The following is an 18,859-nucleotide window of genomic DNA, read 5'->3' as shown; positions in this document are numbered from 1 at the left end:
TTATAACTTTATGACGCTCCCGTTAATTACTGTTTTTTTCTTACCTTTAAACAACATTCTATTGACACAAAATTGTAACATATGTATGAGTCCAATTTATGTGTTTTATCAGAAATTCAGATGTTTCGTAAGCCAGCTAAAAATATATTATTTACAGTACCCACCTATTTAGTAAAATATGATATTATTTATTATAATATATTAAATCTTATAGTGTTATTTATCCTTACCGAATTAAAACAATTACAAAGTATTCCAGAGTAGGTATCTTAAAAACTTTAGTGTAAAATAATAAATAAAAAAACTCGGCGCCTTGATGATCGTTACTTAAATCCTGACGGCTAAAAATATTTAACATAGGACATGCTTTGCCTACTAATTGTCTGAATGCTGGGTGTCCGAATTAGAAAGAAAATTTATTTGTCAAAGTAACCGAATCCAAAGGATTCAAACAATTTTACTTTACTGAAAATAATGTAATTACAATAATAAAACTAAAGAAGTAATAATAACAAACGAATTATACGTCGCACAGAATGTAAGCTACTGAACAAAAAATTAAAATAATCGGCGCGCGTAAGTAATCGGGGCGGGGCGCGGGCTGCGCATCTATAGTTATTTTACGTTTATTTTTCGTAACGCTTTTGCGTTGGAGATCATGAGTAAAACATGTTTCATGTTAATATTTTTTTCATTAGGTAAATTTTCTTTTATTAATCTAAGCTCTTTGCACCATAATATTATCATTTGCCTCATTTCTAAGGATGATCACTGAAACTAGAGGCATTGTCAACAACTTTGTTCCATCTACAGCAATTTTGATCTAATTATTTTAGGTGTCGTTTTCTTGGTGCTATCGCTCCACCTGACATGTCCAAATCATCGCGTCACCGGATCTCTTCTAACAACAATAGCGAAGAATCAAGTATTTTGCAGTAATCGCAATTCGATTAATCTGTTCACGTATTTATTTTATTATTGCCATGTAATACTTATTCGTATTCACATAATGTAGGTAGATATATACGGGTAATCATTTTTCTTGTATTTTCGCTAGTCAGGTACTGCAATATGTTATTTTCCTCGCAGTTTTATTAAAATTACCGAAAAATTTTAAGGTGAAGCAACATATACTTACAAATTTGTTTTCATAGAAAGCACTTGCAACTCGCATAGTAGAAATTCCCTCGGCGGATTGAGGGTTAAATGGAAGGAAAAGTCGTAGCCAAGTCAAACATAAGTGAGCGCTGGATTGCCACAAAATAATTTATAATTTTCAAATCCAAATATAGCTTAAATACAATGACAGGTTTAATAAAATAGATGGAGCAGTCACTTCATTAGAAAGGATGAACATTATAATAATAAATGTATTTTCAATAACGTAAATGTAAAAAAGAACAATGAAATCAAACAATAATTAATCAAGTGTAAATCTTGGAATTATAATATAGGTAATGTATTTGATTCAATCAATAGCAATTTTCTGCATAGACATCATTTTCAAACTTTTCAAGGCTTTCAAAACTGTAAACGCCCAAGGCTCCCGCGTACCTAAAACCACCACTGCTTATATTTTTCAATAATTAATAATAATACAAGCATTTAGTTACCTATACTTATAAGCATTTAATTGACGATCTTAATTAGTTTATGGTGGGTACGTTTTTGAGATTCTAGATAATTATTCTAAATTTAAGGTTAATTGCATAAAAACAGTACATAAAATTTGATTCATCCGTTAAAACTAGACTATTTATAAATACTTCAAGATATTTTCATTTAAATAGTGTTTACGTGTTAGAACTTCATTGTAATAGTTTTAAAACTAAGTTTTCTGTTAAATCTACGATGAATAAGTTATTTACAATGACACCTGTTTCGGAGTACCAATACATCCTTGATATTAATATAACTAATTTCTTAAACTTAATACCAAATTGTAACTGACAAGACTATTCGACTGATACTATAAGTTTTCTTTTTTAACCACTAGTGACGTATATTACTAAGCCAAAATGGTGTTTACGACACCTTTCAACCATGCATTTGAAACAAGAGTCTATTTGGTTTCATCATATATTTTACTATGACATCAATAACATAGTAGTTAGCATTTCGCTATTTCCCTACTATTAGGTACCTGCTGACACATTTTTGAAATGCTGAAGATGGTATACAAAATAACCTTTTTTTTTTTTAATCATTGATTGATTATTGGCAACAGTATTCTCTTTTCTCTAATTAGATTATGATGATAATAATAATATGAGTATTGGATTCAAACACAAGTTTACACCTACAATGTTTATACTCCTACATTATTTCACTTTTTAGATGAAGTGAAAAAAGTGAAAGAGGGACAACTGAAGGGCTCTTATTGACAATAAAGGAAGAACTTAATCGATAGAACCTTCGGCCGGCAAGTAAATTTCTACAAATAGTAATATTTTTATAATAGTTATGTTTTTTATACATATTTTTGGTTTTGTAATATAACAATCTTCAAAAAAATGTCTTAAATTGTCTAATTATTGAAATGATTCAATAATAGTTATAAAATAAATCATTTAACTACTAACCAACGTATGGAATTGACAATTATAGGTATCCACTTTTTTGTTTTTAGGCGAGTAGTTTTTTTATGTAACAAAAAGCATACTTTTTCGATATCGCTCACATTTTATTTGTTACACTAGACGGCGTCGACTACAACGTCTCATTGTTATTCTCAGCATAGCCGAGCGGTGTTCATAAAAGAAAATAATAATCATAAAAAATCCACTGAACGGAAACGTATGGGTAGGGCAAACAGGACTGCGGGTATGCTGGGAGAAAAAAGAGAGAGGGGTAGGTCTGCCTCTATCTGACTCCAGCTCTAGGACAGGGATGCTTAAGTATTTCATATTACAACTTACTCTGAGATCCTATCAAATAGGTTTTTAACCATAGTAACAACAATACAATTAAAAAAGAAGTCTGTGAAAAGAGTAGTTAATTAATATGCTAACCAACTCGAGTAACAATATAATTTTATTTACGTAAGTACTGTTATTTCTTGATGTAACAACTTTATTAAGTTAGTTAAATATTTGGAAGTATTATTTTAGTAAGTTTTCCACATTATAATATACAATCTGGTTTCGTTTTACAACATTATCATATTTGAGGTAATATGTTGGGCGCTTATACATTCACAAGCTTTGGAATAAAATTTATACCATAATATGACTTTAAAAACTCACATGGATTTGATAATATATATTATATATTAACATAAAGTCAAACTAAAATTTCAGAACATATACTTGATAAAAATCACCATGTGTACTTAGGTAAATACTTAGGTACCTATTGCAAAACACTTTTTTCTTTTTTTTTTTTTTAAATATAATAGCACTGTTATTGTATTTGATAAATAATTTGTTTTATTTATAAACACGTATATTTCTTCTTCCAAGCTTTATTTATAAGTCTTTTCATATTTTTTTATAACCAAGTTATAAATACAATAATATTAATAACGTTGTTATTTTAATAATAAACAAAAATAACAACTAAAATAGTATTTATTATGTAACCGGATTGATAAACGTGTTATATACCAACTAGTTTAACTAGTTTTTGTTTCAATATTTAAAAGAAAACTCAAAGACTACATTAGAATATCGGCTCTTTACTCAAGCATCCCTGTAATACAAAACGGTTTTGCTATACAGATAAGTAACAAAATGTTAGCGATGCATGCTTTCATTTTCGCGGTACGCATTTAACCTGAAAGAACGGGAGGTGATTGCGAGGGCGGACTCCAAATGGAGACCCTCTTGCTACAACGTACCTATATGTATTGTACCTATAATGTACCAACAGTGTACCTACATACCTTTATTGTACCTAAACTTGTACTACTCGGGCTGCGTAGTGACGTACCCACTTATCAGGCCCGCGAATATGGCAGTTTCTATTCTAGTGGTTTCTACTGGAGTAACGCCTTTCTACTGATGGCTTACTAAAGTGAGAGTTAAGACATATTTCTAACGTGAAGCAAAAAGAACCTTAACTATTATAGAATATGAGTTAATATATAAGGTTATTAATGCTGTTTTTTGTAGCTTATCAATGTAACTAATGCAGTAAGCAATAGTAAAGTAAGCAATGTACCAAAGTGAATGTACTACATAATTATTTATTTAATTTACTATTCACTTTATTAAATGCTTATTATATTTTTTAAATAAAACTTTTTCAGCCGCGAATGTATACATATTATAATAATTAAAGGAATGTGAGACCTGAATTTAGTCATAAAATATCATAAAGTATCAGATCTACTTGATAATCGAAGAAGTGTTTAATTCTGAACCAAAAATATTTAAGAACTTTCTTCTAAAAAGATGGAACCTAAACATATTGCAATGAGAGAGAAAAAACAACTTTTAGTGACTACATACTGTAGTATTTTTCAAATAGTGAAGTATCTCATTTTTTTGCTTAAAATTGAATTTACGTCAAATTGGAATATCCTTTAGAATTTTTCTTATAGGGAAACTTCATAAAATTTCGTTATTTTCCAGTTCAACAATTAAATCAGTATTATTACTATCGATCGAGGGTACTTGATGAAATTTGAATTTAAATTCTAATGGATTTAAGTTTTGTACTATTTATTCCATTTTAATTGTTTCTTTGCGACACTGGTTTCACCTTTCGGCATCTTCAGGCACTATGTGCACTCACCAAAATGTAAATATATACTGACAGTGTGTAACGACTCAAATGAAATAGTACAAAACTTAAATCCATTATAATTAAATCAGTATTCGAATATCAATAATAATTGCCACCTTATTAATTATATATACTAATGTGACTTACGGTAGTTATACCCGACGAATTCACATTATATAAAGACTAGGAAGTACGTAAGTAAATTATTATTCAGTGATGACAAACAAATTATGAAAGCCCACTGCGCCACTGTAACAGAATAACGTATGTGTATGTGGTTATTTTTATTTGTTTTTAAAACACAGAGAGGGTGGAAAGTCAATATCTCTTAGTGCGTGCAATGCATGGGATACCACACAATAAAATAAACGTAAATGTCAAAAATACGTATCGTATTGTCATTTTTCGATGCTAAATACAAACTTTACCACTCTTAAAGAACCAATACAGTGTAATTGATATATATTATATATCTACACCATATAATTATATAATAATATGTACGTAGTTATTTTCTATACAGTTCAACAACAATCAGGTACAATCAATTAAACTAGAATTATTGGTGTCAATATGAAACTTATCGGACACATATCGGTTTTTTCTTTAGTTTTTAATACTATGGTTATGAGTCCCAATTACATTAATATTACAATCACAGGAAGATTGACTTCGAGAAAATCAAATAAATGTATTGCTAATTCACTGTCTTCTAGCATCAATATGGTGATTCGACATAAAGAAAAAAATCGGTTTGTGTACTTATGTACGCGCGTTAGAAGTTATACGTCTTTGGCGTAACAAAACAAAATAAGCAGTTACCTAAATCTATTAATATTAAAGTGGATTAGGTTGATAATAACATACGCGATCCATCTGTGTCTCATATAGCACATGCTAATTGTAATTTAATTATTGTTTTGGACCAAAACTCATCTTTGCCATACAGCGGTTATAATCGATTCAGAAGTGCCCATGATGAATTAATAAAAAATCAAATTTACTTATATTTTTAATTATTTACCAACTCAACATTCAGAAAATTTATTTATTTATTGATATATATATTTACTCATAAATAATACTTACATAAATATAGCCTCAAATCTTGATACACAATCTTTACAATGAAAAATAAATATACACTCCAATATATATAAAGTTTTATGAATATAAATTAACAGTGTACAATGTTAGTCTCCAGAAATTTGTTTATATACATATATATTTATTATGACACAATATTGGTTATGTTTACAGCACGTGCTCTTTACTTAGTTGTATTGAACGACTAACTAAATGACGCTATGCGCATGCGCATGTACCCTTGAGACCGAAATGAATATAATCATAATAATGAATTATGTGTTACATCGGCGCGCGCAACTTCGTCACACGTCAAAAATACACTCTGATTTGTTTTCCCAAACGCGCCAAAATAAGTATAACTTCAAAAAGATATGAATATATACGAATATAAATATATAATATATATTCATATTTTCAGGCTTATCCTGTGGCGTAATGAACCAGCAGTGCCCTTCAAAGTTATGCTGACATGGTCTCAGGTTCCTATTATGATTTATATTGTTGCTTCGGTCAACCTTACTGGTAGATATTAGTGGTGATAACTGCTTTTTGGCCAATTAAAATAGTGAAAATGAATAACAATAGATAAATACTTTGACAGAAACTGACTTTGCAAGAAATATGCTATAATACTACATAAATATATACATACTAGATAGTAACGTCAAGTAACATGCGGATAAGTATTTTCCATATCTATATCAGTTTTCAGTTCAGTTTATTTTAAATAATATTGTCTTTGTATCTATAGTATCTTCTGAATCTTTCTTACCTATTTCTTAATAATATGGCAATATTTATTTTCGTAAAAAATTAGGAGTACCTATATACCAATAATTATATAGTATTTATATGTCATGGACGTCGTGGTAATTTACTTACGAGTGGAATAATAAAATAATAATAAAAGTCATTTTTTACTGTTCATGGCAATTACAATTTATTAATATATTTAGCAGATTTGCGCAATTAAGATTACTATTAACATGTTAAAACGTTAAATAATTATGTATTGTCATGTAAACTGGTAAACATACAGAATCATGAAAACATCACCAAAATAGTTATAGGTATTTTACAAACCACTTTACTTCAAATCTAAAAGACCAAAACAACGAACAATATACGTCGATAATAATATTTCAGGAAGCTTTCAGTGTAGAAACATATATATATATATTTATGGACTTGATCTTACATAATACTATATTGATATTCGTATATACAAAATACATAGCAGTGATCCGAATCGGCTGGGGTTTTCTTGCGACAATCATAAACCCCCAACAAACGAAATCGTATATGTATGTAACTTTACTATTCAAAGTTACAGTGCAAGGAACTTTCATGATATTATAATATAAAGTACACGGAATAGCGATTTTAATAGCTTTTTTAGTATGCCAAAGTAGTCCATATACTATGCCACTAAAGATTTTTTTAAAGATAGTTTTGTAGGCACAGACTCAATTGATATTTAAAATCTAATCGTAACAGAGATTCTTAATTCTTAAAACCATAAAGCCGTAATTATTGTAGTGCAAGAAAAGTTTTATATTCTGTTTTTCCGAAAGCTTTATTTTCGGAAATAAGGTAGTCCAGCCCTTATGTACATATATATATATATATATATATATATATATATTAATTCACTATTTACGCAGTGGTAATATTTATAGCAAATTATAAAATGAGTTTATCACATGGTATTTAAATTATCCATAAAAATTGCGTCACGATACGTGTTTCACTTGATGAGCTTTATCAAGCCCATTATACTACTTATACTTGATAAAGTTTATTGTTTTACACGTGTTTTGACACAACGATTTATTATGTGGTGTACACCTCGTTTTATTATTTATCTAATAGCTTCGTAGATCAATGTATTTCATACACAATTTCAATTACACATTGTACTCTACACATGGCTCCCATATCCTGATTCGGGCCCCAGACTAGGATCTTTGGTGCCCCCCCCCCCCCTGTACCTATAGTAAAGATAAAGGTAGTGTAACGCTCTACAATAGCGTTTTCCGAATGGTGTACGCGGTAAAATTAATCTGTACCTATATATAGTGTTTTTTTTGTATACCTATGTATTTTAATACATCCATTTGAATTATGAAGTTGTCGAGTATGGATACACAATTAAATATTGTATCGTACAGTCACATAATTTTAAATAATAACATCATTGAAGAGACTTACTTTTTTTACTATTAGAGAGAAATTGTGATGTGTTTATATCACTTATCTGGTCGACTCGCCACGCCGGACCCTTTCTGAGTCCGGGCCCCCAGGTTAGAGACCAGTCAGCCCCCCTTTGTGGGGGCCATGGCTCTACATTATGTAAGCACTCGGAAGAAACCATTTACAATCCATAGATTTGATTTGATTTGATTTGAAGTATCACGTGTTGCCACTCTCGGATCTTGACCCCTAATTGGGGTCATTAGATGTTTTATAATGGGTCACAAACCATAGTATAAAATTAAAGGACAGCCAATAATATATCCACATACAAAAATAATCAGTTACCAATGTAAAAAATAAACAAAGTAAAAAAAAACTCGTAATATTTGACAGTGAACAAATAATAACTAAGTAGTAAGGCAAAATTAACATAAAAGAAAATTTGGTGATTGCAAATTCACATCTAAACATAGGTAACGTGAGAGAAAATATGATGATTATTACGGTTACATGTAAATTGTACGTAAAACATTTCACCCTGGCACAATTCGCAGTGTGCTTTCTTATCGGAAAGGACCGTATACTATACGGTCTCCAATTTTATTAGATTTAATATGAACATTAATTTAATTTTCATAGCTGATTTTGGCAAAATTCATGAATTAAATAATGAAAACCTAACCTAACTTAACCTAATCTAACCTAACAAATAATTCAGTATATCGGCTATTTTCAAAATGTGTTTGCTGCTGGCTTCTTGTAAAGTGTATACCGACAAGAACCGTGTTTTATTTGACATGAATTTTCAGTTATATATACGGTTATATATACGGCCATATATTTCCGATAAAACATTTCACGGTGAAGTATGATACGGCGAACTGCATACGTACAAGTTTACGGACACGGATTCATACTCCATATTATGATATAAATTGTTTATTTTTAATGTGTTTTATGCAATAATGAAAATGTGGCGGTTGGTCTTTCCCGGTAATTATAATACAAGAAAATTTTGACTTAGTAAAGTTTGAAAATCCATATCTATAACGCGTGTAGTAAATATTATGTTGATAACTCACTGGCATAAAATATACTAAATAATTATAAGAAGAATTTTTATAAATTCGAACATTGTTAACATCAGTTCTCCTGCACAACAAATACATTATTTAAAAAAAAATAGAATTTATACAAGGTTTAAGAATGTTGGAATCATTATTATGCTTTTACTACAAATATATATTACCGACTATGGGGTACCGGCGTTTTAATCCCCAGTATAAAATAGCAATCGTAACGTTAAAGTGCGAAGTGTGTGTGTGTAACAGGCGAGTACGTGGGTACATATACCGCGTCGAGGGGATATTCCCTGAGTTTACCGACAACTTTATCCGAGACGTGGTGTACAATACTTTGCGATAAACATGTAGGTATCAATATATTCACATAGTACCTATGTATATAAAGGTGTTTCAATAAGAATTGATTCTTTTATTTTTTTGGATAAAAAGTAAAGTAACAGGAAGAGTTATGATTTTAATACTAATACAGAGTGATTATTTAATATGTAATATTGTTAAAATAGTCGCCTCGGCTCCTCTGACATATCATAATTATTTAGGGTATATTTCACATGACTTTTACGCGTAAATATGGCTAGGTACATATTGCCGATGACGAGCCGGATATTACATTTAAGATCAGGAATCATTTCTGACTTATCAGCGTAGACTTTAATTTTAAAAAATAAACTGTAAACGAAAAAGTCCAACGGTGTTAAATCACACTATCTCACGACCAGGAAACATGTCTGCTAAAACTCCCGTATTTCACATGCATTATACAGGTTGTGCTATTCTGATATCTAATTCGTACAAAAAATGTAAACATAACGTCATGGTAATGGTTACCATCAGCGCAGTTCCACCTTCCTGCCCAGAAAACACGCCAAACTATAACTTTTTCATGATGTATTAATTTCTCAGAAACTACTTGAGTATTATCCAATCCCTAAATCCGGCAGTTTTAATAATAATAAACACAATCGTTTCATTTTATTGATGTCACTTGAATTTCACGCAATTGTTGTTGAACCGTTATTTTGGCTGTTGTACCTACTGTATAATTTCCCAAAACTACGTCAAATTTGAAATGAAACCAGTGTATAATGGCGGCAAAATCATAACTGTGACCTCTTATTGCTGCACTAATATGCCTATTATACTAACACAAGTTGTTCGTTTGCTTTATTTGAATCAAAACACGTTTTTTCTCATTTTATATCGTAGAAGAAATAATTAATATATCAATTTCACGTATAAGTAGCTTGTTCTTAGAGCGGATTTTCACCTGGATGATTTAGGATTTTGGCAGCGTTCTCCGTGTTTTGGTTTCTTCCTATCAGTATTCAGCAAAACGTATGTGAGAGCTGTGTCAGAAGAAAATACGAGATATTTTTGATTTGGTCTGTCTCTTTAGAGAGAAAGAGAGCCCTTCTCTGTCTTTTCCGACCTTCAATTTGATAAAATACCACGATTTCTTCTAGTTTGCCGTATAAATAGAAACCATATCTCGAATATGGTGTTGATAGATTCGTTGGATTATTTATCCATCTATAATATAAGACTCTCAACATATGGTTTTATTACTACAATTTAAATGCGTTTTGCCTCAGTCTTAAGATTACCATTACTGCCCAAGTTTCAGAACCGTACACGTGTGCAAATTGACAATACCCGAAAATAGATCTTCCTATTACGCACATTTTAATTGGATCTTTAAGTAATATTACTCATTTTTCTCAATGGTTGCATTTCAAAAAAAATGTTTTTTTCTCTCCATTGATTGACTATTTTTATGATTGATCATTTATGATAGTTTCTCGACCCGAGGTTAACATTATTTGAATAGATATTTTAGTTATATTGCAGTTCAAAACTATTTATCCCTACAAATAAATTCGTAAATACCTACTAACATTTATAATGCATTATTTACATTATAATTTACAGTATTTTCAAATCTAACATTAATGTAATACCAATATATTATGTGGATTACCAACATGTAAATAAATATACTTAAGTATCGCTTTATTTATACTTTATATTGTTTCAACTTTCAACCTATCGAATCGGTAATGGTTACTTATAAAACGGTCTTTGCAATTTATATGGCCATAAATATACATTATTTGTGTGCTTTATCACGCAACCAATGCAACAGCATAATTATTACATTAGGTACCATTATGACCTACGGGCGTTTCAATAAAATCATAAAAACCAAATTTTTCTCAATAAAAAAATATACCTACTTAGATATGTATATTAAATTAATAGAACTTATTTTTTTACAATACAATGCATATATATTAATTTATAAAGTATACATACGTACATGGTCAGATTGGTAGTAGGTATGAGACCGGCATGTAGAATTTTCTAGCCAATTAACCAAAAATTGAATTTTAGATTCATATACATATTATATTATGTTATGTAGGTAATACATACATTAACATTATATTTTATATTGAGTATTGACATGCAACTTAATGAGTTCTAATATTGAATATTGAATGGCTTAGAAAATGAGTCATTCAAAACACATGAATTATTACGTATGATTTCATTCAACAATTTTAAATTTATGTGTTGTCTTATTTGGCAAATGTGAAGCACAAAAATGCACTTAAAGTACGTTGGCCCACTGGGATTACTCACGGGCTAATTCGCCCATGCCTATGTACCTATATCAGTGTGCAATTCGGTGTATTTTTCATACTAATTTACCTGAGTTGACACGATTCTTCTTCTGATAGATCATTTTCATCTAAATAACGAATAGGATCCATCTCTCGTGATCTTCTCAGGAAAAATTGAAAACTGTCTCCATTAATCTCTTTCATATACCTAGTTACTCCAGCGCGTTGATGAATTTGTGATGTTTCATCTTCCATGAATGCCACTCAAAACTTCCAGCGATTTTTTGGGAAAATTTAAAAAAAATGTATATAAGACATATTTTTGCAAGATGACTATCTTGTTCTCTGCCCTCTTTAAGTAACTGTTAGCAGCCGATACCAACTTCTTCGTCAGGATATGGTCCCAGATGATTTGATCGTTTGATTCTCCACAACTTTTCTCCATCCCGCTTAGTATTTAGCGGTACGGGGTAGCCTGTGGCACTTTTGATTTGGTTATCCCATACATGATACCCGTACCTATATTAAGTACTTATGTTTAAAACAATAGACAAGTTTTTTTTTTTAATTTAATCTTATATTTTCCACTATGCTTTAAGATTTCTTTTAATATAATTTCTGTATAAGTATACTATACTTTATATAAAAATAATGTTCGTCTGTTTGAGTCTGGAAATATAGCATAGTGGTAGATGCACAATCAAAAGGTTGGTTCGAGTCCATCGAGGATAATTTTTCACTTTTTGATTGAACTATGATGCTATTTCCTTACACATTAACCGGTTTCACTCTACCATTTATTTTGCTGCGAAGCGCGTAAGAAAGTTTACCTTCAATAAATAAATGACGTACAACCTTACCTTTATATGTATTCAACTAAATATAAGGTCGTAGGTACATATATATTGTGACGATATATGGTAGGTAAAAGTACTATTAGAATGGGCATCGTGAAAAGTCTAGGTAAGAGAACGTCGCCTGTTTTTTTTGGGTTTGGCCATTGGAACGCGTCCTCAAATCCCCTCACCACCCATTCTGGCTTTATTGCAATTGTGCCACGGCTGCCCGTTTCTACCATCCCTTGTCAAGTTAAGGGGCGGCATCTTTTTTTGTGATGTGATTACTTGTGTGTTTTTACTGTAGAAAATAAATAAAATTAGACTTGTAATAAATATCTAGACTAGAGTTTTTCTCGGCAGATTCGATGTAGATGACTTTAACTCTCATTGGTATGATTATAAAATAATGCAAACAAAATTTAAGATATAAAAATAAAGATTCTTGAATTGCATAAGTTCCAAGTCAACAGTCACGCGGAGTCAGTGCCTAATGCCCATCAAGTAAGAATACATCAGATGGATAACAGTGGAATTTAAATTGTTATAAGTAGGTACATATTACAAAAAATAATAATAGCCATTTTAAATAACTGTGAGTAGTTAGATAGAAATGTAATAACCAGTCGATATGTACAAAAGTTTTGAAATTGGACACGATGTAATGCCATAAATCGCAATTTAAAGCCTGTTACTACAACACCCAAAAAATAACGCATTTCCCATTATTTAAAATTAGTTCACTGGTTTAAACTGTCTTCACCAGTTCAGAGTTTAAAAATTTAAGATAATAAGTATTAAACGCAATATCAATTTAAGAGTGTAGATTCATTAATATTCATAAAAATTATCAAATCTCATGAAATTATTACAGAAGTACGATATGTTATATTTCTTTGGGTTGAGTTAACACCGGATTATGTGTCTATATATAAATATGTATGCTAGAAAACATATTCAAGGTCATCTGATATATAGAACATACACATAAAGCACAAATAAATTAGCATTATGCCTGATTTTAGAGGGCATGTCAAACTTAAAATTGCAATAATAACTCCATAACATGATTTCGAGACTTACCAACTTTTTGCACCAATCACCATGACCTTATTTATTTTCCTTTCTTATCATTAAAATGAAGTTATGTTGTAACTTTACTAAATGATACATTTTCAAGTAATTACACAGAAATTAGATGAAATTTAATATATTTTAAGGAATTTATTGATAAATAATTTAGGGTATACGAGTACCTATATGATAATATATAAAATTAGAATAATATTACGATAGCATATTATTCATTAATAAAATAGTACATATAAATAAGTAAAACATTCCACAAAATAATATGTAAGTTGCTGAGTGAAAAAGGCCTAAGGTACGTTTTGGCAAAACTCGTGTATTCACATGGTAAGATTGTTTAGAATGTCGTCTTAAATACCTATTCCAAAAGTGGGCCAACAAGAGACAAAGTTTTTTTTTGTGAAAAATATATTATGAAAAAATATATAATTTTTAAAATGGTTTGTAAAGTTCAAAACGGACACTTACCTATTATTGGTAGATTTAATATTATTAATTCTAAAATATATTATTTAGGTTACTGTCTTGAAAATCACTGGTTTGCGGTTCTGGCAAGAACTAAAGGTCGGTAGACCCAACCGTAGCGTTGTAGCATATCGTAGCTTCCGTTTCAGGCTTCGTTTTCATCGTTCGCTAGCAGCCATTGCAGGAAACGGAACGGGAAGTAAGGTGAGGCTATGGCAGAAGTCGTAGACCCTGCGTACTTATACAAATTTAATATCATTTTGGATATAATAATGTTTATTTTACCCATTTATATTAATTATTAGTATCTACTCGATGACATATTTTCTGCTACAGGTTTAAATGCTAATTGCTATATTGAACATAGATAACTTGAAAAAGACCACTAGAAAAAAACATATTTGAAAGAAAAAGACGATGCTCGACGAGGTTTAAACCAGTATAACCACTGGTATCGCGTCAGCTGTGCATTAACCAATTATGCTACGAGGCTCCTATCTAATTACGACAATTTAAACTAGTAGATCATATATGAAATACTTATCAAATTTCGTTATTATTTTTTCGTTTCGTTTTGTGTATTAAATCACCGAATAATAATTACTATTAAATATGTTAATAATTACTAATTAGGCAGTCTACCAAAAATAGTTTAAAACTTCGTCTACGAATAGCTCTCACTCTCTGAGACACTGTTATGGCAAAGATTTACAAAAATTAACATTTTGCCATTAATTTCCGACCTGCATTTTTATACTAATCCTAATAAGATTATAATATAGGCCTCCGCAGCATGGAGGTTTGTATAAAAAGATTTCTTTCTTTTATTTTGTTAACTGTCAATTCGTGGTGGAACTGCATTGTATTTTTGTTTGATTTAATAAAAAGTGGAATAGGTACTACAAAAAAAAATTGCGTTTTTAAAAGATTTTTTATTTTTGTTTTTACTAGAAATGGATGTTAGTCACTTGCTCAACCTATTAGGTCTATACTCTGACTCAAACACAAGTTGAAAAACAATGTGTATTTGCCATACCCTGGATTCGAACCCGGGACGTTATAGGCCAACGCTTAAGCCGCTCGGACATAGAATTAGCAATAGAAAATGTCGACATATTTAGCTAGACGATTAAAATATTTTGTGGAATAAGTATGAAATATTTTTATTACGTCAGTAATATTTTCTTTGTAATTACAATCCTTAGAATATTGATATTTTCATAATTTAACTCCTTGATCATTTAAAGTTTCGCTTTAAAGAAGTTGTGTACTTTATTGAAACATATATATACCTACCAAATACCTAAGCGTTTGTTAAAATATAAGAAAATGGCTCTCTATCCCTGACCAATGACTTTCAGCCCATGCTATTGGCTCGGAGGCAGTCTATGTTGTACCTAGGTATTATTTAACTGCCACATATAAAAGTGCCTAACCGCATCAAAGAAAACTCGACAAAGAAGGGGAGAAGCAACGGGGTGAACGGAGGCGGTGGGGGGAAATGAACCGATATTTCTGTCAAAAACGTGACATTTCGCCCTTTGTTTTCTCTAGGCCTGTATTAGTGCTTTAAATCACTTTTAGTAATTATATTAATCCACCTGACTTCATTCTTACGTTGTAATTATAGAGTCATTAATATAATAAATGGACTGAGAATAAACAATAAAAGTATATTATGTGGAATTACACAATGAAACCAGCTGAAGTTTATATATTCTGATCTAGAAGGAGAATCATATTAATTAATAACATCGATCAAGTGAATTTATTTCAGAACATTTTTGGAGTGTGAACAGTTAATACTATAATAAGTATTGTCTCTGATTTTTAATGTTAAGTATATTTAATAGATTGATAGTTATTTGACGTAGGTATGTATTTTTTAATATTATCGAACTAAATAATTACCTACATATCCAGAAGTTACATTGATAATAATAATGATATTATGTACTGCATACTTTATAACATATTCTAAAAATATAAACAAGCAATTAACGGCGGTAATATAATACAAAAATGAAAAAAAAATAAACCATCCAAATTCATAAATAATTCAACATACATAGGTATTTATTATTTACATTACTCTGACCTCGATTTCCCTTTTCAAAGATACGCTACTTTGTCACACTTGATGAATGATATGTACACTATTTTTGCATTCTGAATTACTTATGAGATTTTTATGAGGCGATCGACAAAAAGTATATTCTTATAAAAAAAAAGCATTTTTTAAGAGGGGACATGCTCAGCGTACGTCAAAATGGAGCTTTTATGCTATTTTCAAAGGATAATCCTGGACATTTCTTAAACGTTCTAGATAATCTATTTATATAATTTTGAAGCCTTATTATCCGTTATATTTATTTTAAACATTTGATGACTGCATAAAGTATTTTTATTACATAAAATAATATTCTTTTAAACCTCTCGCTTTAATGTTTTAGAATACAGTCATATTTCAGTACGTCCATGTGAAGTGGTGTTAAGATTTTTTATATGTATTAATTTTTAAAAGCATTTATAAAACCATCAGTAAAATTTATGTAGACATTATTATAGTGAAATATTTACAATAAAAAATTATATTGATAATCTCTGTAATCCCAAATTTGTCAAGAATTAGGCATTTTATTATTCAAAAAATGGACAACATTTACTCATTTAAAGATACCTTTAAAGATACTAATTATAAGCTATGTCTTTGACCATTCAAGTGAAATAAACATTCAACGAATAATGTTTTCGGTACTGTTCGGTTATACCGGAGCCAGCGGAAAACGCATTTTGAAAATAGCCGATAAACTGGATTATTTGTTAGTTTGGGTTAGTTTAGGTTCGGTTAGGTTGGGTTAGGTTAGGTTAGGTTAGGTTAGGTTAGGTTTGGTTAGGTTAACCTAACAAATAATACAGTTTATCGGCTATTTTCAAAATGCGTTTTCCGCTGGCTCCGGTATAACCGAACAGTACCATGTTTTCTTTATAATAATTATTGACCTAAGAAAAGGGTAGTATTTTTTTGAAATACGCCATTTCTATTGGCATTTCCCAGTGGCTAAGCTACAACATACGGCCGTAGCCATAAATTGACAAACGATAAATGAAGTAGGGAGTAAGATTACGGTAACGCGCGTAAAAGTTAAAGTACATTAAAGTACAAAAAAAGTATTTATTAATACATAGAATTGTCAAGTTTATATGATTCAACAGAAAATTTAAAAACGTGGTATATAAAAAGTTTTTTTTATCTTGTAATTATTTTAGCTTTAAATATTATATATATTATGTTTGAGATTCAAAAATTAGAACAAAGAATAAACTTTCGTACAAAACGACAACGATCGATTGATTTACAAAATATTCCGTTATATGGAAACGGCGTATTTATGTATTAATTAACGTAAGTATTTATGTTTTATTCATATTTAATATATTTATATTTAAATGCAAGTACATCTTATTCGATAATATCCACGCAGGTATTCAATAAAAATCTAATCTTTGACCAAAATACCATTTATGAGTTTTACAAGAAAATATATATTATTTTTAATAGATTCAACGTTTAAAATGTATCATTATATTAAGACATGGGTGGCCAACCTTTTCAGCAGCCGGGCCAGGTTCTAAAAATAAGATTTCCTACCGGGCCGCACAACCGATTTTTTTATTATACAAAACAAAAAAGAAATATAAATTGTATACAATATTAATAAAATAAAACAAAAATGAGAATCAAACATATTTATTAGATTAGACTTTTTTTTAAATAAAAAAAAATAATCAAAATAATATAAAAATAATAAATTTTAGTGAGAAGTTTGATTTTGTGTGGCAGAACTAAGTGCATCAATATCGATATCGAGTGAGGTTGTTCCTACAAGCAAACAGTTTTCCAAAAGCACATCAGTGATTCGTGTTCTAACTCGGGATTTGATAAATGCTGAGTGTTCCCAAATAGCGAAGTCATCATTAGAGCATGTTTGTAAAATGCAGGATGCTCATTGTCCTTTTAAAATCTTGAGCCAATATCGAATCTCAATTTGCTAAATTAGCACATATAGCAGCAGCATTTGATATTATTTTTATTTTCTCACTGCTCCACGGGCCACAAATTTACACCCAGTGGGCCGCGGGTTGGCCACCCATCTATTAAGGTCAATAGATTAGCAACCGATAAATTTATATATAAGCTGGACAATTATTAATTATAGGTATCCTAGAGCTACATACCATCCGAAAGGTAAAGACAATGTGAGACGAAGTTTTTTTTGTTAACGATAATGCGTAAGGCATCGGGTTTGATTCTTTTTGGTGCGGACATAATACATTCATGTGATTTTCTCAAAGCCCTGGTGTTTCTGTGATCGTTTCGCAGAACATTTCACCATGGCACAGTTCGCTGTGAGCTTTCTTATCGGAAAGAGATGACTGTATACTATATGGTCTCCAATTTTATAAGATTCATTATGAACATTAATTCAATTTTCATAGCTGATTTTGGCAAAATTCATGAATTCGAGAATGAAAACCTAATCTAACCCAAAACAAATAATCCAGTAAATCATCTATTTTCAATATTTTTTGCTGCTGGCTTCCTGTAAAGTATAAGCTGACAAGAACACGGTTCTTGTCAGCTTACACTTTTCAGGAAGCCGATAAAACGATAAGACGATAAAAAACTATATAGATAATCTCTGTGATCCCAAATTTGACAAGAATTACGCATTTTATTATTCAA

At 30.3% G+C, this 18,859-nt stretch overlaps 1 protein-coding gene across 4 annotated transcripts in view; it reads left to right on the top strand.

Moving 5' to 3' along the window:
- Positions 1-18,859, top strand: part of acj6 (abnormal chemosensory protein 6) — a 178,063-nt gene that overhangs the window by 12,957 nt on the left and 146,247 nt on the right. The window contains exon 3 of one of the 4 annotated variants that reach the window (XM_085954716.1): positions 9,467-9,473. The exons of the other annotated variants lie outside the window; for them this stretch is intronic. Coding sequence (XP_085810842.1) covers positions 9,467-9,473 — 7 coding nt within the window. The remainder of the gene's footprint in view (positions 1-9,466; positions 9,474-18,859) is intronic. 4 annotated transcript variants of the gene reach the window in all.

This window comes from Rhyacophila brunnea, unplaced genomic scaffold, assembly GCF_057557595.1.
Source record: "Rhyacophila brunnea isolate RB1 unplaced genomic scaffold, BYU_Rbru_1.0 scaffold_1, whole genome shotgun sequence".
Lineage (NCBI taxonomy): Eukaryota > Metazoa > Arthropoda > Insecta > Trichoptera > Rhyacophilidae > Rhyacophila > Rhyacophila brunnea.
This window is presented reverse-complemented; position numbering and strand designations above follow the sequence as displayed.